At 58.3% G+C, this 25389-nt stretch overlaps 2 protein-coding genes across 8 annotated transcripts in view; one reads left to right on the top strand and one right to left on the bottom strand.

The window, feature by feature from the left end:
* The window catches only part of LTBP3 (latent transforming growth factor beta binding protein 3), a 20118-nt gene extending 8213 nt beyond the window's left edge, over nucleotides 1-11905 (top strand). For 2 of the 6 annotated variants that reach the window (XM_030811194.1, XM_030811198.1), the window contains exons 12-28: nucleotides 2420-2545; nucleotides 2651-2782; nucleotides 2905-3033; nucleotides 3556-3678; nucleotides 3920-4042; nucleotides 6961-7083; nucleotides 7285-7404; nucleotides 8770-8898; nucleotides 9203-9370; nucleotides 9542-9625; nucleotides 9868-9996; nucleotides 10100-10237; nucleotides 10329-10469; nucleotides 10600-10761; nucleotides 10851-10931; nucleotides 11020-11151; nucleotides 11248-11905. In XM_030811194.1, the coding sequence (XP_030667054.1) occupies nucleotides 2420-2545; nucleotides 2651-2782; nucleotides 2905-3033; nucleotides 3556-3678; nucleotides 3920-4042; nucleotides 6961-7083; nucleotides 7285-7404; nucleotides 8770-8898; nucleotides 9203-9370; nucleotides 9542-9625; nucleotides 9868-9996; nucleotides 10100-10237; nucleotides 10329-10469; nucleotides 10600-10761; nucleotides 10851-10931; nucleotides 11020-11151; nucleotides 11248-11399 (2192 nt within the window). In that variant the 3' untranslated portion in view covers nucleotides 11400-11905. The remainder of the gene's footprint in view (nucleotides 1-2419; nucleotides 2546-2650; nucleotides 2783-2904; nucleotides 3034-3555; nucleotides 3679-3919; nucleotides 4043-6960; nucleotides 7084-7284; nucleotides 7405-8769; nucleotides 8899-9202; nucleotides 9371-9541; nucleotides 9626-9867; nucleotides 9997-10099; nucleotides 10238-10328; nucleotides 10470-10599; nucleotides 10762-10850; nucleotides 10932-11019; nucleotides 11152-11247) is intronic. The other 4 variants (XM_030811197.1, XM_030811199.1, XM_030811195.1 and 1 more) reach the window with 3 other exon arrangements.
* On the bottom strand, nucleotides 11762-25389 carry SCYL1 (SCY1 like pseudokinase 1). 2 transcript variants are annotated; one of them, XM_030811200.1, is made up of 18 exons: nucleotides 25191-25389; nucleotides 24741-24881; nucleotides 24412-24534; nucleotides 24105-24331; nucleotides 23582-23672; nucleotides 23338-23493; nucleotides 19665-19823; nucleotides 18777-18884; nucleotides 17637-17750; nucleotides 15070-15225; nucleotides 14310-14498; nucleotides 14114-14189; nucleotides 13698-13862; nucleotides 13319-13461; nucleotides 12584-12655; nucleotides 12282-12497; nucleotides 12140-12194; nucleotides 11762-12022 (listed from the first exon to the last, which is right to left on the bottom strand). In XM_030811200.1, exons 1-18 carry the CDS (start codon nucleotides 25299-25301, stop codon nucleotides 11898-11900), a joined length of 2427 nt encoding a protein of 808 aa, XP_030667060.1. In that variant the 5' UTR covers nucleotides 25302-25389; the 3' UTR covers nucleotides 11762-11897. The 2 variants fall into 2 exon arrangements, with proteins under 2 accessions (XP_030667060.1, XP_030667061.1); XM_030811201.1 differs by having other exon boundaries at nucleotides 12584-12652.

Here is a 25389-nt window from a genome sequence, read left to right as displayed (position 1 = left end):
ATTTATTTTTTCATAGCATTTATAAGACATAGGAGATTCAGCTTATTGATCGGCTTATTGCCTGTCTGCTCTGCAAGGACAGGAAATTTTTGTCTGTTTTTGTTCTTGCAGTATCCCCAGCACCTCAACAGTGCCTGGCACACAGTAGGTGCTCAAGAAATATTTGGGTTCCTTTCTTTCTTTTTGTTTGTTTGGTTTGTTTTTTGAGACAGGGTCTCACCTTGTCACCTAGGCTGGAATCCAGTGGCACAATCATGGCTCACTGCAGCCTTGACCTCCTGGGCTCAAGTGATCCTCCAGCCTTGGCCTCCCAAAGTGCCAGGATTACAGGTGTGTGCCACCATGCTCTTTTTTTTTTTGGCCTGGGGAGTTTTCCTGTGAAAACTGGGAAACTGTGGCAGGGTGCAGTGGCTCACGGCTGTAATCTCAGCACTTTGGGAGGCTGAGGTGGGTGGATCACGAGGTCAAGAGATTGAGACCATCCTGGCCAACATAGTGAAACCCAGTCTCTACTAAAAATACAAAAAAAGAAAAAAATAGCTGGGGGTGGTGGTGCACGCCTGTAGTCCCAGCTACTCAGGAGAATCACTGGAACCTGGGAGATGGAGGCTGCAGTGAGCTGAGATCGTGCCACTGTGCTCTGGCCTGGGGACAGAGTGAGACTCTATCCAAAAAAAAAAAAAAGAAAGATGGTTAGAAATGCTAGAGACGTGAGGAAGGGAGGGGCATTCAGGTTGGGAAAAGGATATCACAAGGGAAGTTAAGTTGGGCAAAGGCATGGAAGCATGAAACACTGGTGGAGGAGGGAGAACCCACACACAGGCCAATGTCTCTGAACCAGGGCAAGTCCGGTGCATAGAGCCTTGTCAGGAGGCTTGAGTTTAATGCCAGAGGCTATGGGCAGTGTCTGCAGGATTTTGAGCATCAAAATTGCTAGCTCAGACTGAGCAGTCCCTCTGTGCCAGGTACTGTCTGAAGAGTTCTACATTCTAAATACCATTTAACCTTCTCTTTTTTTTTTTTTTTTTTTTTTTTTTTTTTTTTTTTTTTGAGACAGAGTCTGGCTGTCGCCCAGGCTGGAGTGCAGTGGCGCGATCTCGGCTCACTGCAGGCTCTGCCCCCTGGGGTTCACGCCATTCTCTTGCCTCAGCCTCCCGAGTAGCTGGCACTACAGGCACCCGCCACCTCGCCCAGCTAATTTTTTGTATTTTTAGTAGAGACGGGGTTTCACTGTGTTAGCCAGGATGGTCTCGATCTCCTGACCTCGTGATCCGCCCGCCTCGGCCTCCCAAAGTGCTGGGATTACAGGCGTGAGCCACCGCGCCCGGCCTTCTTTTTTTCTTTTTTATTTTTTTTGAGCATTTAACCTTCTCATACTCTGCAAAGTGAGCTTTGTTAGCCTCATTTTCCAGATGAGAAAGTTGAGCCTCAAAGAGGTTCAGTAACCTGCCCCAGGTCACACAGCTGAGCCGCGTTCAAGCCCATGCCCATGTGGGCTTCAAAAGCACAAGGGAACTGCCAACCCAACTGAAACCCTGATCCTCCATGAGCTCCTGGGGTTAGGGCTCAGGTGGGAGATGGCTGTTCTTGGGGGCTTTGGGAATGTGGACAAGGCCCCTCAAAGGAGGGGCTGTTAAGGAAGGCTAAAGAGAGGTACTCCAGGCAAAGGGAACAGCCTGCAAAGCCCACTGGCCAGGTGAGTTTGGGGCAGAGCAGAGTTCACTGTCATGGCCCAGGCTGCATGGCAGGAGTTGGGGGGAAGGGGTGTGGGAAATGAAACTGGTGAGCAGTGAGGATCCAAAGGAGGGAGAGGTTGGAGTCAGGGAGTCCTGGGCTTGGTGACAGAGAGTGAGGGGGGCGGTTCCTGGATCTGACTGCCTGTGCACAGCTTTGGCACTAGTTAGGATTCCCAGGAAACCAGCTCCTGCTAGTCTTGGGAGGAGGTAATCAACCCTTCTGGAATAGGGCGGTCAGGTCCCTGGGGCAAGGGCTTATGGAATCACTGGGCTAGGGGACACTGGTGTGACTGAGGCTATAGAGTTTAAGGTATTGAGGTGACTGGGGAGAAGGTGGTTTTAGTCCCTTGGGTGGGAGTACTGGGACGACTGAGGGGCCCTGAGGGGATGTGGTTTGGTTTGAGGTGACTGGGGTCAGGGTCTTGGAGTGAACCGGGAATGGAAGTATCCGGGCCTGGGTGTGGGGTGATACGGACGTCAGGGGCCTGGAGTTCTAGTTTGGATCTTTCTGAGGTCTTGATATTGGAGTTATCTAAAAGAGAGAAATAGGACATCCTGGAGTTGGAGTATGGGCATACAGGAACCTGAGGTCATGGTGTGACTGGGGTGTTGAGGTCTGCCCTGGGGATATGACAGAAGGTGAGCGCTCCCTGTTCCGCCCCTTGACCTGGCCATGCCCGCAGAGACTGATGAGTGCCGACTGAACCAGAACATCTGTGGCCACGGAGAGTGCGTGCCGGGCCCCCCAGACTACTCCTGCCACTGCAACCCCGGCTACCGGTCACATCCGCAGCACCGCTACTGCGTGGGTGAGCGCAGGGCAGGCGGCGGGCGTGCAGGTGGGTAGTGGAGGGAGGGGGACCCCAGATAAGGACAATTCCTTTGACTTTTCTCGGCCTACCCGTTCTTCTCAGATGTGAACGAGTGCGAGGCAGAGCCCTGTGGCCCGGGGAGGGGCATCTGCATGAACACCGGCGGCTCCTACAATTGCCACTGCAACCGCGGCTACCGCCTGCACGTGGGCGCCGGGGGGCGCTCGTGCGTGGGTGAGCGCCGCCAGGGCGGGGGCGGCCCTGGGTGAGACGGGCTCTCCTCCAGACCGCCGTGTAATCCCTCCCCTCGCCCGCCGCCTCCTACACCCCCTTCGTGGCCCCTTCCTCCCGCACAGACCTGAACGAATGCGCCAAGCCCCACCTGTGCGGCGACGGCGGCTTCTGCATCAACTTTCCCGGTCACTACAAGTGCAACTGCTACCCCGGCTACCGGCTCAAAGCCTCCCGGCCTCCTGTGTGCGAAGGTGAGGGGACCTCATTCAGATCAAAGAAGGGGCTCCTTAGCTGTCTCTCCACCTAGGGTGGGGCTAGGGGGCCTGCAATTTTTTTTTTTTTTTTTTTTTGAGACGGAGTCTCATTCTGTCGCCCAGGCTGGAGTGCGGTGGTGAGATTTTGGCTCACTGCAACCTCCGCCTCCCGGGTTCAAGCGATTCTCCTGCCTCAGCTTCCCGAGTAGCTGGGATTACAGGCGCCTGCCACCACGCCTAATTTTTGTATTTCTAGTAGAGACGGGGTTTCGCCATGTTGGCAAGGCTGGTCTCGAACTCCTGACCTCAGGTGATCCACCCGCCTCGGCCTCCCAAAGTGCTGGGATTACAGGCGTGTGCCACTGCACCCGGCCTGTATGCTCGGCTCTGGGCCTGTCAGAGGTTGGGGTCCGGGAGCCTCGTTGATCTGTGTAGGAGGAAGGCCCTGCTGTGGACGCTGGCAGCCGGGCCACCCGCGTTGTCCGCAGATGGGTCCTTTTCCTTCTCCCTCCCGTGCAGACATCGACGAGTGCCGGGACCCGAGCTCCTGCCCGGATGGCAAATGCGAGAACAAGCCCGGGAGCTTCAAGTGCATCGCCTGTCAGCCCGGCTACCGCAGCCAGGGGGGCGGGGCCTGTCGCGGTGAGGGCGGGGCCAGGAGGCGAGTGGGTGGGGCCGTCGGTTGCCTCCCCCAGTCTGGCTCCGCTGGGGGCGGGGCGGGGCTAGCGGTGGTGATTGGCGTCTGGGGGCGGGGCCTTCCGGGAGTAGAGGCTGCCCTCTCCACCCCGCGTTCCAGGGAGGCGACCCACACCCTTGCGCGGTGCGCGGTCAGCGGTCCGCCTTCCGGTGGGGCAGAGTCCGAGGCTAGGTCTTTCCGCCGCAGACGTGAACGAGTGCGCCGAGGGCAGCCCCTGCTCGCCTGGCTGGTGCGAGAACCTCCCGGGCTCCTTCCGCTGCACCTGTGCCCAGGGCTACGCGCCCGCGCCCGACGGCCGCAGTTGCTTGGGTGAGCGCCAGCACCCCCGCCCCGGGCCTCCGCCGCCCCCCACGCGCTGAAGCGTGGGAGCGGGTCACGCTGTCTGTAAACAGTGGGTGGAAGGTGGCTCATTCATCCCCAGGTGACTCTGCTCACTCATTTTCTCAACGAACCTTGCCAAGGAAGGCACCACTAGAATTTCCACGTAGGAAGGGTCTCAGGGGGCAGAGCTCGAAGCTGCGTTTGCAAAGCATGTTACTTAAATTTGAAGGAAAAAAGATATCAAAAAATGGGGGCAGGCGATAGTACTCCCCCCTGCACTCATGTTTATTATACACCAAGAGGCGGGGCTGGGGGCTGGGACTTAGAGAAAACTGGAGAAGGCAAGACACAGACTGTAGCATGCAGTGCTGGGCCTGGATGGAGCTGGGCTGCTTCCTGGAGACACAGCGGGATGGGAGGAAGGAGGCCTGGGTCATCTTAAAGAATCACTAGGAATTATGCACGAGAGGAGGAGGAGAGGAACAGCATGCCAGGCACAGGGGCTGGCACTGGCAGATCAGAGGTGAGACAGGGGTGGGGTGTTGGGGAACTGTAAAGAATGACCAGGGCATGGGGGCTGAGGCTGGCTGGGGAAGGGCAGATCTCCATCCCTTGGAGGGCCCCCTAATTCCTGCCTGGGAGGTTGTGCTTCACCCAGAAGGTGTTAGAGGGCACCTGAAGCATTTTAAGTGTAAGAGTGAGAAGATTTGCCATTTGTTTTAAAACGTTCCCTGCTGCTGATTGTGGAGGGAGGTCTGTTGGAGAGACTTAGGGTGGAGACAGTGGTGGACAGGATGAGTGGTGGGCTCAGGATGGCCATGAGACGATGATACTGGAGAAATATTAGACCTCCTGGGTTTTTTAACTGGATGTCAAGTGAAAGCGAGGGTGTTAACGACCCCTCCCCGTTTCCAGTTTGGGTGAGTGAGGGAATGGTGCTGCTCACTGGGAATGGGTCCGCAGGTGTGGGCATGTTTGGGAGGGAAAATGCTGAGCTCCACATTGGAAAAATTGAGTGGATCATGCCTGTGAGCCTCTCAGCAGGAGATGCCAGCATACCCACCTGGAATGATGGACCATGGACCAGGGGAGCTGTGGAGTCTTGGGTGGGCCTGCTTAGCCAACCCAAGGTGGGTTGGGTAAACAGAGCATCTAGCAGAGGCTTGTGGACACTGACAGTTCAGGGGCAGGCTGGGGAAGGCGTTGGAGGAGATGGTGGGGGAGGGATGGTAGGGGCGCCTGAGGGGCACCATCTGGGAAGCTGGGGAGGACATATTTCCAGGGAAGGAGGAGGATGAGCCAAGTGCAGTAGAGAGGTTCTTGTAAAATAATAACTGGTGAGACAATAAGTCTTAGGACAAGACTTAGGGGTCTGCCCCCTAATCCTACATGGAAATCCTAGTGATGCCTTCCTTGGCAAGAAGGTCCCTGGTGGCCTTGGCAGGGTAGCTTTGGGATATGATGGGGACAGAGGCCAGGATATGTGGGCAGCAAGTGAGGAAGAACAAGACCTGGGGACTCTTGCTTTTCCTAAGTGGGGCTTTGGTATAGGCTGAGGAGGCGATGCCAGGAGAGTGGACCAGGAGACGAGGGCAGCAGGGTCAGGAGAGGAGGGAGGAGAGCCAGCGGGCAGCTGGCTGTGGACAGGGGAAGGGACATCTCTTGCTGTAACAGGAGCAGGAGGGGAATGGATGTAGATAATGATGTTCAGTGGGTTAAGGGTGATTACCTTTAATTCTCTCAATACACAGTGAAGGGCCTGGGTTGAGTAGGGGACTCAGGAGAACAGTGGCTGTTTGGAAGTGTCCCAGGGCATGGGGCTGCCTAGGGGCTTTATGGAAGTCAAAGCTTGAAGAGGAGTCAGAGAGGGAGGTGCCAGCCACATGAGGCTCTGCTGGACTGAGGCTGAAGTGTGTGGCTATGGCCCAGCATGCTCAGCTTGGTGGCTGCTCCAGTCCCACCCTGCACCCAGGATCCACAGGCCACAGCTCTGACCAGAGACTGGGCATTGCCAGACCAGTGAGAAGGAAGGACAGGTGTTTATGGATCAAGGACAGGAGTCCTAGGGATGATGAGCCCTGGGTTCCAACTGGGAACTCTCAGAGTCTGGGGGTGTCAGCAAGCTCGGAGGACTGAGAGGGAGGCCACCAAGCCCTGTGAGAGAGAAGGTGGAGGTGAGGACTTGAGAACAGTAGAAAGAAGGCAGCCTCTGAGGGCCCCAGGTTGGAGCAGATCTGAGTGATGAAAATCCCCTTGGGACCCTGAGAGTGAGGGGAAGGTCACGGAAGCCGAGAGATCCAGGAATGTGAGGTCAGAGGCTGACCTGGTTGTCCACGCGGATGTTTGAAACTCCCAGGATGGAGAGAAAAACAGAGCAGGAGGAATGAGGAAGGTGGATGCTGACAGCCACAGGAGGGCTGAGGCTGCAGGAGGCCGGCGGCACCTCAGAGGCAGAGCTGCGGCTTGGAGGGGTCTGGGGTGTGGGCAACAACTGGCTCCACCAGAGAGGCCTCAGGAAAGTGTGTCCTGGGGGAGGGTCAAGTTCCTTTACTGCATAAGCAGAAGAAAGTGGGAAGGACAAGGATAGGGAGTTTACCCACCCGGGAAAAAGGGAGCCATGGCAGGTGAGGGAAGGGTGGGAACAGCAGTGAAAGCGGCTGGGGCAGGGAGAGAGGGTGGGGGAGGCTGGGGAGGCTCTTTAGCATCAGACCTGGCCTAGGGACCCTGGCAGCACCTGACCTGGTCGCCAGGGCACTGTGTGCCACCCAGAAGCGGGGTGAGGCCTGTGCTTCTGAGTGCTGCTGGCCTCAGCTCTGGTGCTCCAGGCCATGCGCAGAAGTGAGAAAAGAGTAGTAGAAACCCAAGACCACCCAGCCTGGTCCTCTGACACCCCCTGTGCCCTGCAGATGTGGATGAGTGTGAGGCTGGGGACGTGTGTGACAATGGCATCTGCACCAACACGCCAGGATCTTTCCAGTGTCAGTGCCGCTCTGGCTACCATCTGTCCAGGGACCGAAGCCACTGCGAGGGTGAGGGATCTTAGAGCTGGGGTGCTGACCTGTCCCTCCCTACCCCAGGACCCCCACCCCCCAGGGTCCAGTCCTAATCCAGATCTCAGTTGGGGCATAGGGGCGTGGGACTGACCCAGGGCTCTGGGGGAAAGCTTTGGCTGCCTCAGGCTGGGGTTGGTGATCAGCCCCTGAGTTCTCCATCCCTTCCATCCCCTACAGACATTGATGAGTGTGACTTCCCTGCAGCCTGCATTGGAGGTGACTGCATCAATACCAATGGCTCCTACAGATGTCTTTGCCCCCAGGGGCATCGGCTGGTGGGTGGCAGGAAATGCCAAGGTATGAGGGACTGGCTGAGGGTTCCTGAGGGATATGGCAGGGAGCAGTAATTCCCTAGACACACTGTGGCTTTTCTCCATCCATCCATCCATCCATCCATCCATCCATCCATCCATCCATCCTTCTATCCATCCATCCTTCCATTCGTCCTTCCACTCACCCACCCATCCATCTGCTCAGCCTCCCAGTCTTTCACATAGAATAACAATGATCACAGTAAATATGACAGTTAGTGCTATCGTGGTGCTTACTATGTGCCAGGCACTCTGTTAAGCTCTTTACAGATATTAATGTATTGGTCTTCCCCATCAACTCACCCATACACATGCATTCATCCAACAAAAGTTTAGGCTGAGTGCAGTGGCTCAGGCTGGGGGCGGTGGCTCACGCCTGTAATCCCAGCACTTTGGGAGGCTGAGGCAGGCGGATCATGAGGTTAGGAGTTCGAGACCAACCTGGCCAATACGGTGAAACCCTGTCTCTACTAAAAATACAAAAATCAGCCGGGCGTGATGGCGTGCGCCTGTAGTCCCAGCTACTCAGGAGGCTGAGGCAGAAGAATCGCTTGAAGATGGGAGGCGGAGGTTGCAGTGAGCCGAGATCACGCCACTGCACTCCAGCCTGGGCAACAGAGTGAGATTCCATCTCCAAAAAAAAAAAAAAAAAAAGTTTATTGAGCACCTACTATTTTCCAGGTTCTGTGCTTTGTACTAGGTAATCAGCAGTCACCCAGGGCTCCCAGCTAGGGGAGGCCGACATGTAAACTGATTCTGACAGTTCAGGGTCCTGGGTGCCAAGAAAGGTATGAACTAATGATTAATTGCAAAGGGGAGGTGGATGTTGAACTGGACTGAACTGGACTGAAACGTAAGTAGGAGTTCCCTAGGCATGGGAAAGGCAAGGCACAAGAAGTCATTCCAGGACCAAAGAGCAGTAATTGCAAAGCATAGAGATCTGGAAGGAGCTAGTTATGTTTACAGAGGAGGGGAGGGTGCCCTGAGCACAGAGTTGGGGAGTGGAGGGTGGTCTAGAGTAAGGCGTGATGAGACCTAAAGGTATCGGAAGCTCAATTTTAAAGGCCTCAAATGCCAAGCTGAGTTTAGTGGCATTTGAGGCCTTTCCATCTGGGCTTCTGATACCTTTAGGTCTTGTAAGTTTAGTGGGAGCCACTGAAGGTGTTAAGAAGGACAGCGGCGAAATGTCCCCATGCACATTCAGACACATGCACAGACACAGCAGACTTCCTGCTGTACATACTTTGAAACCAAAGTGGAAATTCAGGTTCTGAACTTGTGTGAGGCCCTTGAGGTGCAGCCCCAGGGAAAGAGGAGCTGGGTTTCCAGCTGCGCTACTCTTGCCCCCCAGACATAGATGAGTGCAGCCAGGACCCGGGCCTGTGCCTTCCCCATGGGGCCTGCAAGAACCTTCAGGGCTCCTATGTGTGTGTCTGCGATGAGGGCTTCACTCCCACCCAGGACCAGCACGGTTGTGAGGGTGAGTGTCCTCCCAGCTCCTCCCTCGGACTGGACAACTCCCCTGAGCTGCAGCTGGGATTCAGAGATGTGTCCTGGCCCCACCCTCCTAAATTTGGGGAACCGGAAGAAATCCCTTTTGGCTGGGGGAGTCTGGTGGGGCCAGACCATGAAGGGCCCAGAACACCACGTTGAGAACAGAGCCAGCTCTCAGGAGGAGGCTAAGGGGAGCCAGGGAAGGTGGGGGGAAAGAACTGTGGTGGGTGGGCAGGGTGACAGGGCCAAGGGGGTCTGTGCACGACCCTGAGCTGCCGTTCGCCCCTCAGAGGTGGAGCAGCCCCACCACAAGAAGGAGTGCTACCTGAACTTCGATGACACAGTGTTCTGCGACAGCGTATTGGCCACCAACGTGACCCAGCAGGAGTGCTGCTGCTCTCTGGGGGCCGGCTGGGGCGACCACTGCGAAATCTACCCCTGTCCAGTCTACAGCTCAGGTCAGGAGCCGGGCAGGCCCCTTCCCAGATCTTCAGTTTCTTCATCTGGAAGCCAAATGTGGGAAATGGCGCCCCCTGGCAGTTGGGAAATAGGCGGCGGGCTGCAGCCCTAAGCCCACGCGCGCGCTCAGTCCTGCCTCTTCCCTCCCCACGGCCGCCCTGCCCCTGCAGCCGAGTTCCACAGCCTCTGCCCAGACGGAAAGGGGTACACCCAGGACAACAACATCGTCAACTACGGCATCCCAGCCCACCGTGGTAAGCGCCCTGCGGCTCCGCCCACCCCACGCCCACTCACCCCGGGTTGGGCTCGCCCGGATCCCGCCGGGGCTCGCTGGGTCAGCAGACCGCGCCGCGTAAGCCCCGCCCGCACCTTCCTCGCAGGCCCCGCCCCTCCTGTAGGCCCCGCCCGGGGATGGCTTCGCTCCGGTGGTGCGCCCAGCCCACGCCTCCGGGCTGCGGCTGCAGGACCCGAGCGGTCAGTGTTTGTCACCCCGCAGACATCGACGAGTGCATGTTGTTCGGGGCGGAGATTTGCAAGGAGGGCAAGTGCGTGAACACGCAGCCTGGCTACGAGTGCTACTGCAAGCAAGGCTTCTACTATGACGGGAACCTGCTGGAATGCGTGGGTGAGCTCAGCCCCCCGGCGGCCGTGGGGAAGCGGCAGGGAGACACGCGCCACCGCGCCCATCCCGGGCCTGCCCCTGCCACCCACGCTTTTCCTCCTTGCAGACGTGGACGAGTGCCTGGACGAGTCCAACTGCCGGAACGGAGTGTGTGAGAACACGCGCGGCGGCTACCGCTGTGCCTGCACGCCCCCGGCCGAGTACAGTCCCGCGCAGCGCCAGTGCCTGAGCCCGGAAGAGATGGGTGAGGCCCGGGCCGGGGAGTGGGGTACGCGGGAGGGGCGGGGCCCGGGCCGAGCTGTGACGGCCCCCACCCACCCCCTCGCTGTTCTTAGACGTGGACGAGTGCCAGGACCCGGCAGCCTGCCGCCCTGGCCGCTGCGTCAACCTGCCGGGCTCCTACCGCTGCGAGTGTCGCCCGCCCTGGGTGCCCGGGCCCTCCGGCCGCGATTGCCAGCTCCCCGAGAGCCCGGCCGGTGAGGGCGAGGGTCGGCCTTGGCCGACCCCGGGGCCCTGTCCATCACGTGGCTCCCGCGCAGGTGGGGTGGGGCGGAGGCGGGCGGTCCCTGCCTTGGGCCCTTCCCCGATGCCAGGTGCCTTCCGCAGAGCGCGCCCCGGAGCGGCGCGACGTGTGCTGGAGCCAGCGCGGAGAGGACGGCATGTGCGCTGGCCCCCTGGCCGGGCCTGCCCTCACCTTCGACGACTGCTGCTGCCGCCAGGGCCGCGGCTGGGGCGCCCAATGCCGACCGTGCCCGCCGCGCGGCGCGGGTAAGGCAGTCGGGAGGAGTTGCCGGGTGCGAGGATGGGGGTCAGGGCCCGGGGACCCGGACATCGCTGACCAGCTCTGCTCCTCCCAGGGTCCCAGTGCCCGACATCGCAGAGCGAGAGCAATTCCTTCTGGGACACGAGCCCCCTGCTGCTGGGGAAGCCCCCAAGAGGTGAGTGCTGCCGGGTCGGGCGGTGGCGGGGTTGGTAGCCTTTGGCCGGGGCTCAGTGTTGAAGTCCTTATTGTCCCGGGCCACCCAGATGAGGATAGTTCAGAGGAGGATTCGGACGAGTGTCGCTGCGTGAGTGGCCGCTGCGTGCCGCGGCCGGGCGGCGCCGTGTGCGAGTGTCCCGGCGGCTTCCAGCTCGACGCCTCCCGCGCCCGCTGCGTGGGTGAGCCGGGCTTCGGGGGTGGGGGCAGGGGCGGGGCCGGTGGTGAGGAGCCGCCTGGAGGCTCAGCGAAGCCGCATCTGTCGCCCCCACCTTCAGATATCGACGAGTGCCGAGAGCTGAACCAGCGCGGGCTGCTGTGCAAGAGCGAGCGCTGCGTGAACACCAGCGGCTCCTTCCGCTGCGTCTGCAAAGCCGGCTTCGCGCGCAGCCGCCCGCACGGGGCCTGCGTTCCCCAGCGCCGCCGCTGACGCCGCCCTCGGCCCAGACCTCGGTGATCACTGAGGGATTTCCGCGAGCTCCGCCTCACTCCTGCCTCGACTTGGGGCTCGGACCCACGGACCTTCGGGGCCCGCAGACCCTCCTGGCGCCTTGAGACCCGAGGCGCCCCTACCGGCCCCCCTCCCCGGTTGGCGAGCGGCTGTAAGGTCTCCGGCCGCCTGCCTTCCTCCCAGAGGGTGTTTCCTAGAAACTGATAAATCAGATCGTGCCTCTTTACCCTTGGCTTTCGAAGCAAATTGATATTCACGTCTGACGTGGGCGCGGGCTGCGCAGGGCGGCGCCAGACCCCAACCGCCTCCCAGGGGCTAGACTGAGCCCAGCACAAGGGGTATGAAATAGAATTTATTGTGGCTCTGATTATGTACACGTGAGATGGCCTGGCCGGGCCGGCCGGGCTCACATGGTTTGTACAATAAATACATCTGCGGGGCGGGCTCTCCGCAGCCGGGAAGGGTCATCGCCACGATTCAGTCCAGCTTCCGGGCTCCCAGCTTCATGGGGCCCTTGGCCACCTTCCTCTCGGCGCGTTTGGCCTCCATCTCCCGCCGCCGCTCCTCGCGCTTCTTCCGGGCCAGCTCAGCCTTGACCTGTCCTGGGGTCAAGAAGAGGAGCCCCGGTCTCAGCTCTCCAGCCAGTGCCTGCCCGGGGCCTGTAGGGGCGGGCTAGTCGGGGAGCCCTAGTCTTCAGCCCACTCAGGGGAAGCACTTACGACTCTCAGTCTCCAGGCCCTCCCAGTTGTCCTGACCCCAAGAGTCCGGCCTGGGCTGTAAAGAGAAGTGTGGGCTGCAGTGGGGCCCACTTCTGGCTGAGGTCCACCATCTTTACCCTCTCGCCAGACCCGTGCTGGGTACCTGGGTGCTGGGACGTGCAGACAGGGTAGCGAAGGGGTCGCCCTTGTCGCTGGACTCTGGGCCACCCCAGTTATACTCGCTGGCTAGCCGTGTACCCTCGGGAGGTGGCTCCTGGGAGCTTGGCTCCTGCCAGCCCTGTTCCCAGGAGCCCTCAGCTTCCCAGCTGCTCCAGTCGGACTCTGGGGATTTGGAGGATTTGTGGTCGGAGTTGCTGACCTGTAGAAGAGCGGGAGAGGGAAGTAGCCCTGGGCCCAGGGAGGAAAGAGCCCCATACAGACACACCCCCGCCAGACCCAGCTCACCTGACTAGCACGGCTCACTTGGCCCCCAGTGCTCCAGTCGTCCTGCTGGGCCAGCACAGACTCGGCCTCCTGCTGCAGTGTGGGAAGGGACCACTGACTCCCACCCCATGCTAAAGGGCAGGTGAGCCCGCCCCAGCACCGTCCCAGCCACGGGCCCCACCACTGTCTTTTGCCTTCCTCCTCATTTGCTCCTCAGGCTCTGTTTCCCATCTATTAAATCAACGCTGACCCTGGGCTGCCCTCACCCTTCTTTAAGGCTGGGGAATGAGATCTAGATGCCCCTTCCAACAGCCCTGGGGGCCAGAAACTGCTGCTGTCAGCCAGATGGGGAAATTGGGCCCCCAGCTCTGCCCCATCCTCCCTCAGCCCATCCTGAGCCCATCCCCCAAGCAGAACTGGTCTGGTTCTAGACACAGGAGTGGCCTCTCCTTGCTGACCCCCACGGCTGGGTGGGCACTGGAGGAGGGGGAAGAGGGACAGTGTGGGTGAGAGTGAGAAAGTTCAGGGAATGCCCAAGGCACCATCTGCCCGGCCTGCTCCCTGGGGCCGCTGGGTTTGAATGGGGCCTGCTGCTGGCTCTGGCCTATAATGGCCACTCCCATGAGGCCTACGTGCCAGGGATGCTGTGCTGATGAGGACAGGCCAACTCCAGCCAGGCCCCACAGAAGCTCCCTGAATGGCAGCCTGTGGATTTGAGCTGGGGTCCCCTGGGGAGGCTCCCTCAGCCCCACACACCTCCAGGCTGCCCCAGTCTTCGTCGTCCCATCTGTCAGCAGCGCTGCTGTCCTCTGCTGTGTCCTTGTCCTCCTCCTGCGTCTCCCAGTGGCCTGAGGTTGTAGGGGTGGCAGGAACAGGGGTGGGGGCCGGGGCAGGAACTCCTGGGGAGCAGAGGCTCACTGAGCTTTCAGGGGGGTCTTGGGACAGGGCAGAGGCTACTAGGAGAAGGGGGCTACCGGGGGGAAGGGGCACCAAGGAAGCCCACAGGGTAACTAGAGCCTACCCCAGCTCCTATAGCCCCCTCACCACCCCCGGGGGAGTCAGACAGTAACAGTTCCTGGGTGCCTGCAGCTCCCAGCCCTCTCAGCCACTGATGCAGCCAGGCCAGGACACTCACCTTCAGGCGTGGGTCTTTGGGGAATGTTGGTCTCTGTGGGGGCAGTGGTTGGGTGCGAACGGATCAGCTTGGAGGTGAGTGAGGAGACCCCAGTCACGGCCCAGCCTGCCCAGCTGGCTGCGGCTCCTCCCATGCCAGGGCTGGAGGCTGCATGGACATCCTTCTCTGGGCAGTGGCATGAGAGAGAGGTGGGTATGGGCACGTCAGGCACCCATGGGTGACAGGACAGCAGGAACTGACAGTGCCCTGCAGCCGCCCCTCCCTTCTCCAGGCCTGAGTTCTCCCATCTGTGAAGGGGGAGCTGAGTCAAGTCTGCTCACTAGGGCCTTTCAGAAACTCCAGTGGGGGTGGGACACAAACAGGTCACAGTTAAGGACATGGCAGGGAAAGAGGGAACACGAGTGTAGGCCACTCACCCACTTCCTCCAGCTGGGTTGGGTCCTCAGACACAGACTCCAATTTGGACAGGAAGCTCCGAATGGCCTTGAAGGCCTGTGGGGGTAACAAGGGGCAGAGCTGGGGCCTCTGGGGTTCTCAAGAACCTACCAGGACAGCTAGGGCCTGACATCCCCTACAGCCCCAGCCCAGGGCCCAGGCCCAGCTGTGCCTCACCTGGTCCCGCACGGATTTCTCAGGATCTACAGTGAGACCGCAGAGCACAGGCAGGATCTTGTGGGCACAGTCGTTCATTGAGTAGAGGTTGTGGGTGGCAGCAAAGCCCAGGACACCCGCAACCCGGGACGGTGCAAACGGGTCCTTAGTGGCTCGGCTGAAGGCAGAGGTAAGGACCCTGTGTCTGGTCTACGATGGGGCAGGAAAGAGGGCTCCTGAGTGTAGGGTCAATGTTGGGACCCAGAACCACCAGCCCTTACTTCCCAGAACGGGGCCACCCATAGGCCCCCAGAATCTGAAAAATGTGAATGAATCACTTAAATGGGGAAGAGTTTACCTAAAACTCTGGATCTGGGCTTCTCTTCCCAAATCACTGGGCTCCACACTGCCTCAGGGCATGGGACCACAACAGCAGCTGTCCCCAGGGCTCGGACACAGGCTCCCTTCCTCCCTGCCCAGCTGACCGTTCATTCCTGTTAACTGTCTGGGCATGGCAAGCAACTGAACTTACAAACCCTGGCTGAGGGGATGCACACAGGCCATGGGGCCAAGCAGGCCTGGATTCAGATCCCAGATCCCTCCTGGCTGTGTGACCTCGGCCAACTCACTCCACCTCTGGGAACCCAGATATGGGGCCGGCAGCATGCAGGGCCTACGCCTCTGGGAGAATGAAGGACCCCACACACAAGACTCCTGGCCCTGGAGGAGGCTGTGGTCCTGCGACAGGGACCGGGCTCCAGCAGTTGTGCAGGACACTCACACTGGCACTGAGGTAGGAGCCGATTTTGCCCAGGCAGACCGTGGTGTTGCAGCGGATGGGGCCCTGTTCATCCTTGGCCTGTAGCCGTGCAAAGTGCTTCATCAGCTCCACATTGAGGTTGGCCTCGTTCAGCTTTGGGGCCAGGAGCAGCATGGACTGTGGGGCAGAAATGAGTGGGAACTGTGGGCTGTGGTGGGCAAAGGGCCTTGTGCAGGAACAGCCTCCTGGCAGCCCTCATCCCAGAGCACACCCATCAAAGCCTGCAAGGCCACCTCCCAGCCTGGGCCTGGCCCTGTCCAGCATGTTGAGGAAAGGGACCCCATTTCTGTCCCCCTTTACAGCAAAACCTCCAAAGTCCGTCTGCACTCCTGTCTCCCATTTCTTCTGCTCTGCTCTCCTGATGGCACCCCACCTAGACTCACACAAACAGCCCCACACTCTGCCAAACTGGCTCAGGGTGAGGTCACTGATGCCCTCCATGGTACTAATTTCAACAGCCAGTTCTCCATCCTCACCAAACTTGACCCTCAGCAGTTCTGACACCCCTGAGTTTTCCCTCCCTGAAACTTTGGTCTCTGGTCTTCCAGGACACCAGCCCCTCCTGGTTCTCCTCTGACCTGGCTGGCTGCTGCTTTTGCTGAGATTCTAACGTTCACACACTCGGAGCCAATCTAGAGGGCTCTTTTATATCTAACACTCTTGCCCTAGGTGATCTCAGCCATTTCATGGCTTTAAATGCCATCTTGTGAGCTGACAACCCCCAGGCACACACCCCTAGCCCAGGCTTCCCTAAATTTCACACATGCATAACCAGTGGCCAACTTGACATCTCCATCCAGCTGCCTAACAGAAACAGCCAAGATGGGGCCCAACATGCTTGCGTCATCTTCTCAGTAAATAGCAACTCCTAACCTTCCAGTTGCTCAGGCCACAAGCCTCAGAGCCACCCTCATCTCCATATCATTTTTGGTTTTGAGATGGAGTCTCGCTCTGTCACCCAGGCTGGAGTGCAGTGGTGTGATCTCTACTCACTGCAACCTCCGCCTCCTGGGTTCAAGCAATTCTCCTGCCCCGGCCTCCTGAGTGGCTGGGATTACAGGTGCCCACCACCATGCCCCGCTAATTTTTTGTATTTTTATTTTATTTTTTTGAGACGCAGTCTTGCTCTGTCACCCAGGCTGGAGTGCAGTGGCGCGATCTTGGCTCACTGCAAGCTCCATCTCTGAGGTTCACACCATTCTCCTGCCTCAGCCTCCCGAGTAGCTGGGACCACAGGCGCCCACCACCATGCCCAGTTAGATTGTTTTTGTACTTTTAGTAGAGACGGGGTTTCACCGTGTTAGCCAGGATGGTCTCGATCTCCTGACCTTGTGATCCGCCCACCTCAGCCTCCCAAAGTCTGGGATTACAGGTGTGAGCAACCGCGCCCAGCCATTTTTTGTATTTTTAGTAGAGATGGGGTTTTACCATGTTGGCCAGGCTGGTCTCAAACTCCTGATCTCAGGTGATCCACCCGCCTCGGCCTCCCAAAGTGCTGGGATTACAGGCATGGGCCACCACGCCCGGTCTAAAATAATTTCTTAAATTTTGAGATGAGGTCTCACTCTGTTGCCCAGGCTGGAATGCAGTGTCACGATCATAGCTCAATGCAGCCTCAACCTCCTGGGCTCAAGCTACCTACCCGCCTCAGCCTCCCGAGTAGCTGGGACTACAGGCGTGCATCACCATACGCGGCTAACTTTTGTATTTTTTTGTAGAGATGGGGTTTGGCCATGATGACCAGGCTGGTCTCCAACTCCTGGGCTCAAGCGATCCTCCCACCTCGGCCTACCACAGGTGTGAGCCACTGCACCCAGCCCCTGACCACTGTTTTTAAAACCACAAACTCTTCTCCCCACACTTTCCAACAATGCATATTTTCTTCCTTTTTTTTTTTTTTTTTTTTTTTTGAAATGGAGTTTCACTCTTGTTGCCCAGGCTGGAGTGCAATGGCATGATCTCGGCTCACTGCAACCTCTGCCTCCTGGGTTCAATTGAGTCTCCTGCCTCAGCCTCCCGAGTAGCTGGGATTACAGGCATGCGCCACCATGCCCAGCTGGTTTTTGTATTTTTTAGTAGAGACAGGGCTTCGCCATGTTGGTCAGGCTGGTCTCGAGCTCCTGACCTCAGGTGATCCGCTTGCCTCAGCCTCCCAAAGTGCAGGGATTACGGGCGTGAGCCACTGCGACCAGCCAACAATACATATTTTCTAATTCTGTTGTATTGTCTGGCAAGCCCACTCTCTGTGCCCTGGAAAGGAAGCTCCATGAGTGCAGGGGGCTGGGTACCTCATGCACACTGCCTCCCAGCATGGGCCTTGGGCCAGGAACAGGCAGGTGCTCGTTGTCTGCTGAATGGAGGACGTGCTCCCCCACCAGCTGCCGAGCTGCACCCACGGCCTGAACCCACACAGCAAAGACAGTGCCTGCTTGGACCCATGGGCCAAAGCCAAGGCCTCTGTGTCTAGGGTGAGCCCCTCCAAGCCTTGGAAAACCAGGGGTAGCCACTCTGGGCCTGGCCACACCCACCTTGACTGTCTGCTCCCGGATGGCAGGGTTGGTGTCCAGGAAGCCATGTACAACGTGGGGGAAGATCTGGGTGTTGACCGTTGGCTCGTCAAGGTACTGGATGAACTGCTCCATCTGTGGCCCAGGTTGGGATGTGTCAACATGGTCAGCCCCTCCCACTCTCTCCCCATAGCCATGGAACCGCTCCTGGCTTAGCTTTTCCACCCAGCAGGCACTGGCCAGCCAGGTCAACCTCCTGAGCTACCACCCAGGTGTTTGGCCTCAGGCCCAGGTAGAGGAGTGAGGAAAGGCCAGGAGGGCGCTAGGAAGGCCTGGCTCATAGTCCGGCTCATCTGGCCACCCTCTCATCTGGCCTCTTCTATTTTCTTTTCTTTTTTTTTTTTTTTTTTTTTTGAGACAGAGTCTTGCTCTGTGGCTGAGGCTGGAGTGCAGTGGTACGATCTCGGCTCACTGCAGCCTCTGCCTCCCAGGTTTAAGCGATTCTCCTGCCTCAGCCTCCTGAGCAGCTGAGATTACAGGCACCCACCACCACACGTGTCTAATTTTTGTATTTTTAGTAGAGACGGGGTTTCGCCATGTTGGCCAGGCTGGTCTTAAACTCCTGACCTCGGGTGATCTGCCTGCCTCGGCCCTCTCAAAGTGCTGGGATTACAGGCATAAGCCACTGCGCCCAGCCTGAGCCTCTTCTATAAACGAGGGTATCACCCCTGCCCTGCTCCTCCCCGCCTGCCCACAGTGCCATGAGGAAGACTGGTACGTTTCGGTGGTTGCAGAGGGAATGGCACTGGGAGCCACTAGTACTTCCTAGATCCCATCCATCCTGTCTGATGCTCCCAGCTGCCCTGGGGTTGGCAGGAGAGAGACTGTATCCCCACTCTACAGGGCTAGAGTGACTGAGCCAGGAGAGGAGGGGGCATTAGAGCGCTGTAGCCTGGGCAAGCTGGCCATTCCCAAAACTGCCAAGGAGCCCTGTATGTGGCCAACTTTCTGACAGCCTGGCCTCAGTGGGTCCTTACTTGTGTGTGTGTTCAGGGGTGGGGTTTCTGGGGTCCCTATGCAGCCAGGGCAGGTGCCTCCCCAGCCACCAGGGTGGGGTCTGGGTGAGGTGGACCACCACGGAGTCTGGTACAGAGGCCTCACCTGCTGCAGGAGGCGGATGCGCATGGCCCGGTCAGTGGATGAGAACATCTTGACCACCACAGGGATGATCTTCTGCTGATACTCCTCAGCACTCAGGAACTTGCCCACCTGAAAGGGCAGGAAGAGGGGTTCAGCCGCTCACAGGAATGGGCTGACTTTGCTGGGCTCATCTAAATTCCTGGGGCTGATATCCCAGGGTGGGAATGAAGTGATGGCAGAGTGAGGGGCAGGCATTTCCTCAGCAGCCCCTCTACCCATATTCCATCTCAGCCCTGCCCTTAACCTTTCTGGGCCAAGGCCTCTTTCAGGAGGCTGATGAAAGCTCTGGGCCCCTCCCTACAAACAGGTACCTTTATGCCATATGCAGAAATTCTGCCTGCAATTTCTGGGGGTTCTCAGCTATACAGGACTTGCTTGTTGTCTTCTCCCCTCCTGGCAAGTCATTCAGATGAAAGAGTTCTCCCCAAGGTGAGGAGGGCAGGGAATGCCAGGTGCCCATAAAAAGGCGGGCTGGGGTCTGAGGAAGGGGTGGAAGATCCAGCCCCCAGAAGTCAGGTGAGCTGAGTGCTAAGCAGTCAGGAGAGAGGATGGCAAAGTGCGGTGGTGAGTAGGTAATCCCCTGGGTCCTGGGAACCAAGGTGCACAGGTCAGACCCAGGGAAATGGAGGAAGGCTGAGGGTTGTGAAGCCAGAGGTTTGTGGAAAAAAGGATTTTAGGGGCAGAGTCTCTCCTCCCCAGGGGATAGCTGGTCAGGTACCTGTTTATAGACACTGGCAGGAGCTCATATGGGCTTGGGTCTGCCCTAACCAGGCTGCCCTACCCCAGGGACTTCTCTTTGGCAGTTCCTGTGCACCCAGCCAGCCTTCTGGACCCCACAGTTCCACTCACCTTGAAGAGGGGCGTGAGGACAACGGCCCCAGCATTGCCGAACTCAAAGGCGGTCAGCAGCTGGGGCAGCACCTTGTGCCGACAGAAATCCTCAGGGAATGCGTCCAGGCTCTTGCTCAGCTCCTGGAAGAACTTTTGCTTCTCGGCTGGCTCTTTGATCTGGGGGAGTGAGGACAGGACCCGGGGAAGAGATCAGCCTGGTTGCAGCCCAAACCCAGCCATGGGTGAGGACAAGGAGAAGTGACGCTTATGGGCTCCGGAGCCTGGCTGTCTGGTTTCAAAGCCCAACTGTCCCACTTACCTGCCGTGTAAAATGGGATAATAGCACTACCATCTACGGGATAGTTCTGGGATTCAACCAGAAAATGCATATAAAAGCTGCAGCATAGGCTGGCACACGGCAGATGCTCGGTCGGTTAGGGACTGTTGCTGCCATTGCGGCCACCTGACCTGGGAAAGCAGCCACTAGGGGCAGCAGAGGCATCACTAGGGGCATCAGGCCCTTTATCAGTGTTGCCTCTACTGCTTGCCACCCAGGATGTGAGCACAGAGGAGGAAACTGAAGATCAAAGAGGTGAAGGGGCTTACCTGGTTCCCTTGCCCTGGCTGGGTTGGGCATGAAGTTCCTGATATGCCGTGGGAAGGCAGGGATTAGGTACACTTTACCCCCAGACCTCATCCTCCCACTGAGCCAAAATGGACCAGCCTGTAAGCTCAATGGTCTCCTTTAGTCCTCCTAACCCCCCTTTGAGGCCATAATACCCCCAATTCATATTTCTTGAGCACAGATTATGTGCTAAAACCTTTACACAGATTATCTCAGTCCTCTTCACAACTTTACCAGGTAGGTGCTAATGTAATCCACATTTTACCAACAAGGAAGCTGAGGCACAGAGAGGGCAAGGAGCTTGTCCAAAGTCACACAGCTAAGAAGCAGTCAGAGGAGGGTCTGACTCAGTGGTTTGGCACCTCTCCTGTGCTGTACCTTCAAAAGATGCTGTCACTACCCCCATTCACAAAGGGGGAGATGGAGGGTCAAGGTCAGCAGCCAAGAGTGGCCAGGCAGGGGCCATGACCCAGTGTTGTGTTCCAAAGTCCCTGTGCTCTCTGCTGTACCACCATCCCCATAGCCACGGCTTGGCCTGGGAGAGGTGATCTCTGGCTTGGGACAAGGAGGACCTAGATGGCCCTTGAGCAGCTCAGAACAGCGTGGGAGGCTGGCTTGGTGCTCTGATCACATGGTTCAGCGGGGCCAAGGCCCAGAGAGGCTAAATCACATCCAAGGTCATACATCAAGAGAGTCGCAGCTGGGTTCTCCCCACCACTCCACCTAACAATGGGAAGAGGGGCCCCTGCGCACTGCCCTCCCATGTTCTCCTGGAGGCTCCTGAAACCCTATTTCCTATGGGGTACACTTTAAGGAGAAGGGCAGCTTGGCAGAGCCAGCTGTATGAGGAGAACTCCACGTAACAAAGTTCCTGCTGCCCCGACACTGCCCAGGAGGCAATGGGGCCTCAGCGTTTCCAGCAGCTTCTCCTTCCAGGTTTCCACCCTCCAAAGGCTCTCCCTGCCCCGCAGCATCTGAGTCAAGATTCCATGACCTCTGCTGGGTCAGGGTCTGTGGAGTGTCTGCCACTCTCCTCTCCTGCTCCTGATTCTGATTCTCAGCCCCCGCTGTTTTCCCCATACACAGCTGGGTCTGGGCATTGCAGAGAGCAGAGCCTCCCTCCCTCCTCCCTACAGCAACCCTGCAGGCCAGTGCACCCAGATGCTCCTCACTATACACATGTGGAAACCAACGTTTAGAGGCAAAGCAGAGGGCACCCTCCTCAGTATCTCTCCGTGTGCTGTCGCCTCTGCCTGGAACTCTTCCTCCAGGTGCCATCCCTCTGGCTCCCACCATCACGTCCTTCAGGCCCCAGCTCCAATGTCACACTTCAGAGAGCCCATCCCTGAACACCCACTCCAGTACTTTCCTTCCTGCACTGGTTTTTTGTTTCTTTTTTTTTTTTAAGACTGAGTTTTGCTCTTGTTGCCCAGGCTGGAGTGCAATGGTGCGATCTCGGCTCACTGCAACCTCCTGCCTCCCAGGTTCAAGCGATTCTCCCGCCTTAGCCTCCGGAGTAGCTGGGATTACAGGTATGCGCCACCACGCCTGGCTAATTTTTTGTATTTTTAGTAGAGATGGGGTTTCTCCATGTTGGTCAGGCTGGTCTCAAACTCCTGACCTCAAATAATCCGCCAGCCCCGGCCTCCCAAAGTGCTGGGATTACAGGCGCGAGCCACTGCACTGGCTGGTTTTCTTATTTATGGTGTTTGTTTGTTTGTTTGTCTGTTTGTTTTGAGACGGAGATTTGCTCTCGTTGCCCAGGCTAGAACGCGATGGCGCAGTTTTGGCTCACTGCAACCTCCACCTCCCAGGTTCCAGCGATTTTCCTGCCCCAGCCTTCCTGAGTAGCTGGGATTACGGGCATGTGCCACCACGCCCGGCTAATTTTTGTACTTTTAGTAGAGATGGGGTTTCTCCATGTTGGTCAGCTGGTATCGAACTCTCGACCTCAGGTGATCCACCCGCCTCAGCCTCCCAAACTGCTGGGATTACAGGCGTAAGCCACTGCACCCGGCTCTTATTTATGGTTTTTATGTTTTCTGTCTCTCCCCCAGCAAGAGTTCCCAAGGGTGGGGATCTGGTCTGTTTACTTTTTGCTAGATCCTTGAGGGCAGTGATCAAGGTCTGCCTCACCTTCCTCCACACCGTGCTGCCCAACCCCCTGCAGCCAGCACAGGGTGTTACACCCCTGGGGACCACAGCCAGAATGTGCACGTGGAGTGACTGGAATAACCAGAGCTGGCCCTAAATGCCTGCTGGGCACAGAACACTATACCATGCACTTTGAATTCTGACTCCTCACTGGGTCCCTTTGAAGTAGGTATAGGTTGAGTCTCCCTTGTCCAAAATGTTTGGGACCAGAAATGTTTCAGATTTCAGATGTTTTTAGATTTTGGAATATGTGCGTTATACCAATTCAACATCTTTTTTTTTTTTTTTCTTTTTTGAGATGTAGTCTCACACTGTCGCCCGGGCTGGAGTGCAGTGGCGCGATCTCGGCTCACTGCAACCTCCGTCTCCTGGGTTCAAGTGATCCTCCTACCTCAGCCTCTTGAGTAGCTGGGATTACAGGTGCCCGCCCAGCTGATTATTTGTATTTTTAGTAGAGATGGGGTTTCTCCATGTTGGTCAGGCTGGTCTCGAATTCCCGACCTCAGGTGATCCACCTGCCTCAGCCTCCCAAGGTGCTGGGATTACAGGCGTGAGCCACTGTGCCCGGCCCCAATTTAACATCTGTAATCCAAAAAATCTGAAATGCAAAATGCTCTAATGGGCATTTCCTTGGACTGTAATGTTGGTGGTCAAAAAGTTTCCAGTTTTGGAGTACTTAGATCATTCATTTTCGGATTAGGGATGCTCAACCTGTACTATTATTGGGACTGAATTTCAGCCAAGGGAAGTCACAGAGTGAGTATGAGCTGGAGCCTGGGTTTGAACCTGGATTGGCCTAACTCCACAGTCCATGCTTGTCTCCTGAGGGTCAATTGTGAGGTACCCAGAAAAGCAGGGTAGGGGCAGAATTAAAAAGGTAGGGTCGAAGCCCAGGGTGGGTTGGGGGCTCACTTGAATCTCCTCCAGGAAGAGGTTGGTCTCTACAAAGCGGTTGTTCATGAAGCCACCAGGTGCCCGGCAGTTCTGCAGGAAGCGGGCTGGGTTGGGACGCATCTTGGGGTTTGCTCCCACCAGCTCACAGTAATGGGGCACCAGCGATTTGGGGATCTGTAGGGGAGGGGTCAGTGTCAGGGCAGGGGTAGCCAGCTGGCAGAGGGACTGAGGCAAGGCAAAGAGCCAGGGGCAAGAAACTTACCTTCCCAGGGTTGCGTAGGGCTGCTGCTCGAGGTAGGGGCCCATTGAAGACTTCCCAGATGAGGCAGCCCAAGCGCCACATGTCTGCTGACCTGTGGCAGTGACCCAGAGCTCTTAGGGCCCCACCAACCACCTGCACAGGCCTCCAGCCTGCCTTGGGCACCAGGCACCCACTGCATGCCAGGGCCTGGCTATGTCCCTCAGCTGAGCCATCAGTCCCAAGAGGCAGGTTTCATTAGCCTCACTTAACAGATAAAAAAATCCAAGGCTCAGAGAACTAGGCACATCTGTCCAGGTCACAGAGCTTTCAAGTTCAGAATCACCCAACCCCGAATGCTGTGTCCATCCTACCCTACCGCCCTGAGGACCCTGGGGGCAGAGGAGTGTCCCTCACTCCTGGGACACTGATTCCCTCCCCAGCCAGGCAGCAGGGAACAGGGGAGTGCCAACTAGTCTAGGAGTCCTGAGGCTGCAGGGGCCTCCAGGACAGGGCAGGTTGGGGCGCGCTGCCCCCAGTCACCCACCACTTCTCTCTGACCACTCTGCCACTGCTGTCAGCCAACTCCGGGGGGTCATACTGCTCAAGCTCGGGGATCCCCTTGCGGGGAGGTCCCCCACCGTTGCCCTGGGCTGAATACATGTAGTCCAGGCCCCCAAGCTTCCACTCGCCAGCTCGGTCCACGAACACAGCGGCCATGCAGACATTGTTGTGGATGAGGCTGCAGTCGTTGACCAGGAAGCTGAGGGCTTTCTGGGGGCAGAAGGAGCCATCACGCCCCAGCACCTGCAACCCCCCATCCCTGCTGTCATCACCACTGCCCCCCACCTCACCACGATCTGGTGTAGCCCCCAGGAGATCTCCAGCTCCTTCAGGCCACCAGCCTCCACTCTCGCCTTGAGGTATATTCCCAACGGGGTCACAGCCTCTGTTACGACGTGGAGGCATTTTTCTGTCTGGGGAAGGGGACACAGGGTTATCAAGGGCGGAGGCGCAGAGAGGAAGGAGAGATAAGTGACTTGAAGTGGGGAGAGATGGGTAAGAGGAAACCAAATTTGGGGGTGCTGGGGCACATAGGGTGGAAACAGGGCAGGAGGGGAGACAGAAGTGGGTAACCAGGAGACAGTGAGGGGCAGAGACGAGCAGGCAAGGCAGCGGGTACCTCCAGTCCATCGATGTAAGCCAGGATGTTGGGGTGCCTTAGAGTTTTGAGGCGCTTGAAGGCAGCTTTGGCCACCTGGGTCTGCTCTTCCGTGCCAGGCTTCACATCATAGACGAAGATGGACACGGGGCTGCCTGTGGCCTAGGGGAGGGCAGCGGGGCCTGAGATGGTCCCAGAGCTGTTGTGTGGCCGGAAGACAAGGGCAGGCAGCCAGCTCTCTCCCCAGGTCAGCCTTAGGGACACTTCGCCGGGCCCACGTGACCCCGGCCCTGTCCGCCTGTCGGTCCCTCGGTCCCTCCGCCTGCCACGTAGTCACTGCCCGCCCCCTCCCCGGCCTGCTACCCCATGGCTCCGCCGCCACGTCAGGCCGGGCGCGACGCGACGGGGCCGGCGGCGCGGACTAGGCAAGGCCCAGGTCGGCCGCGGCCTACGGAGCTCGGCCGCACTCACCTTCTTGCGGCCGCGGTGCAGGGCCCAGGGCCCGGGCGGGCCGCCCTCTGGGGGCTCCGGGATGAGCTCGAACGGGAAGTCCCGGACCGGGTCCCGGGCAAAGAACCACATCGTCCCCACCGCCGCCACGGGCTCGGGCGCCTTAGCTCCGGGTCCTCCGGCCGCCCGAGCCGGAGCGGGGCGGAGAGGGGGCGGGGTC

Source organism: Nomascus leucogenys, chromosome 4 (genome assembly GCF_006542625.1).
Source record: "Nomascus leucogenys isolate Asia chromosome 4, Asia_NLE_v1, whole genome shotgun sequence".
Lineage (NCBI taxonomy): Eukaryota > Metazoa > Chordata > Mammalia > Primates > Hylobatidae > Nomascus > Nomascus leucogenys.
The sequence above is the reverse complement of the archived record's forward strand: the minus strand, read 5'-3'. Positions and strand labels throughout refer to the sequence as shown.

Bases quoted from the DNA above. Each gene is read 5' to 3' on its own strand.
- SCYL1 (XM_030811200.1), bottom strand. From the start codon at position 25,301: ATGTGGTTCTTTGCCCGGGACCCGGTCCGGGACTTCCCGTTCGAGCTC. The intron at 24,535-24,740 runs GTACCCGCTGCC...CCCCTTCCCCAG, and splicing joins CTTACATCGATGGACTGGAG to ACAGAAAAATGCCTCCACGT. The intron at 14,499-15,069 runs GTGAGTGTCCTG...GCCCCATCGTAG, and splicing joins GCTCCTACCTCAGTGCCAGT to ACCAGACACAGGGTCCTTAC.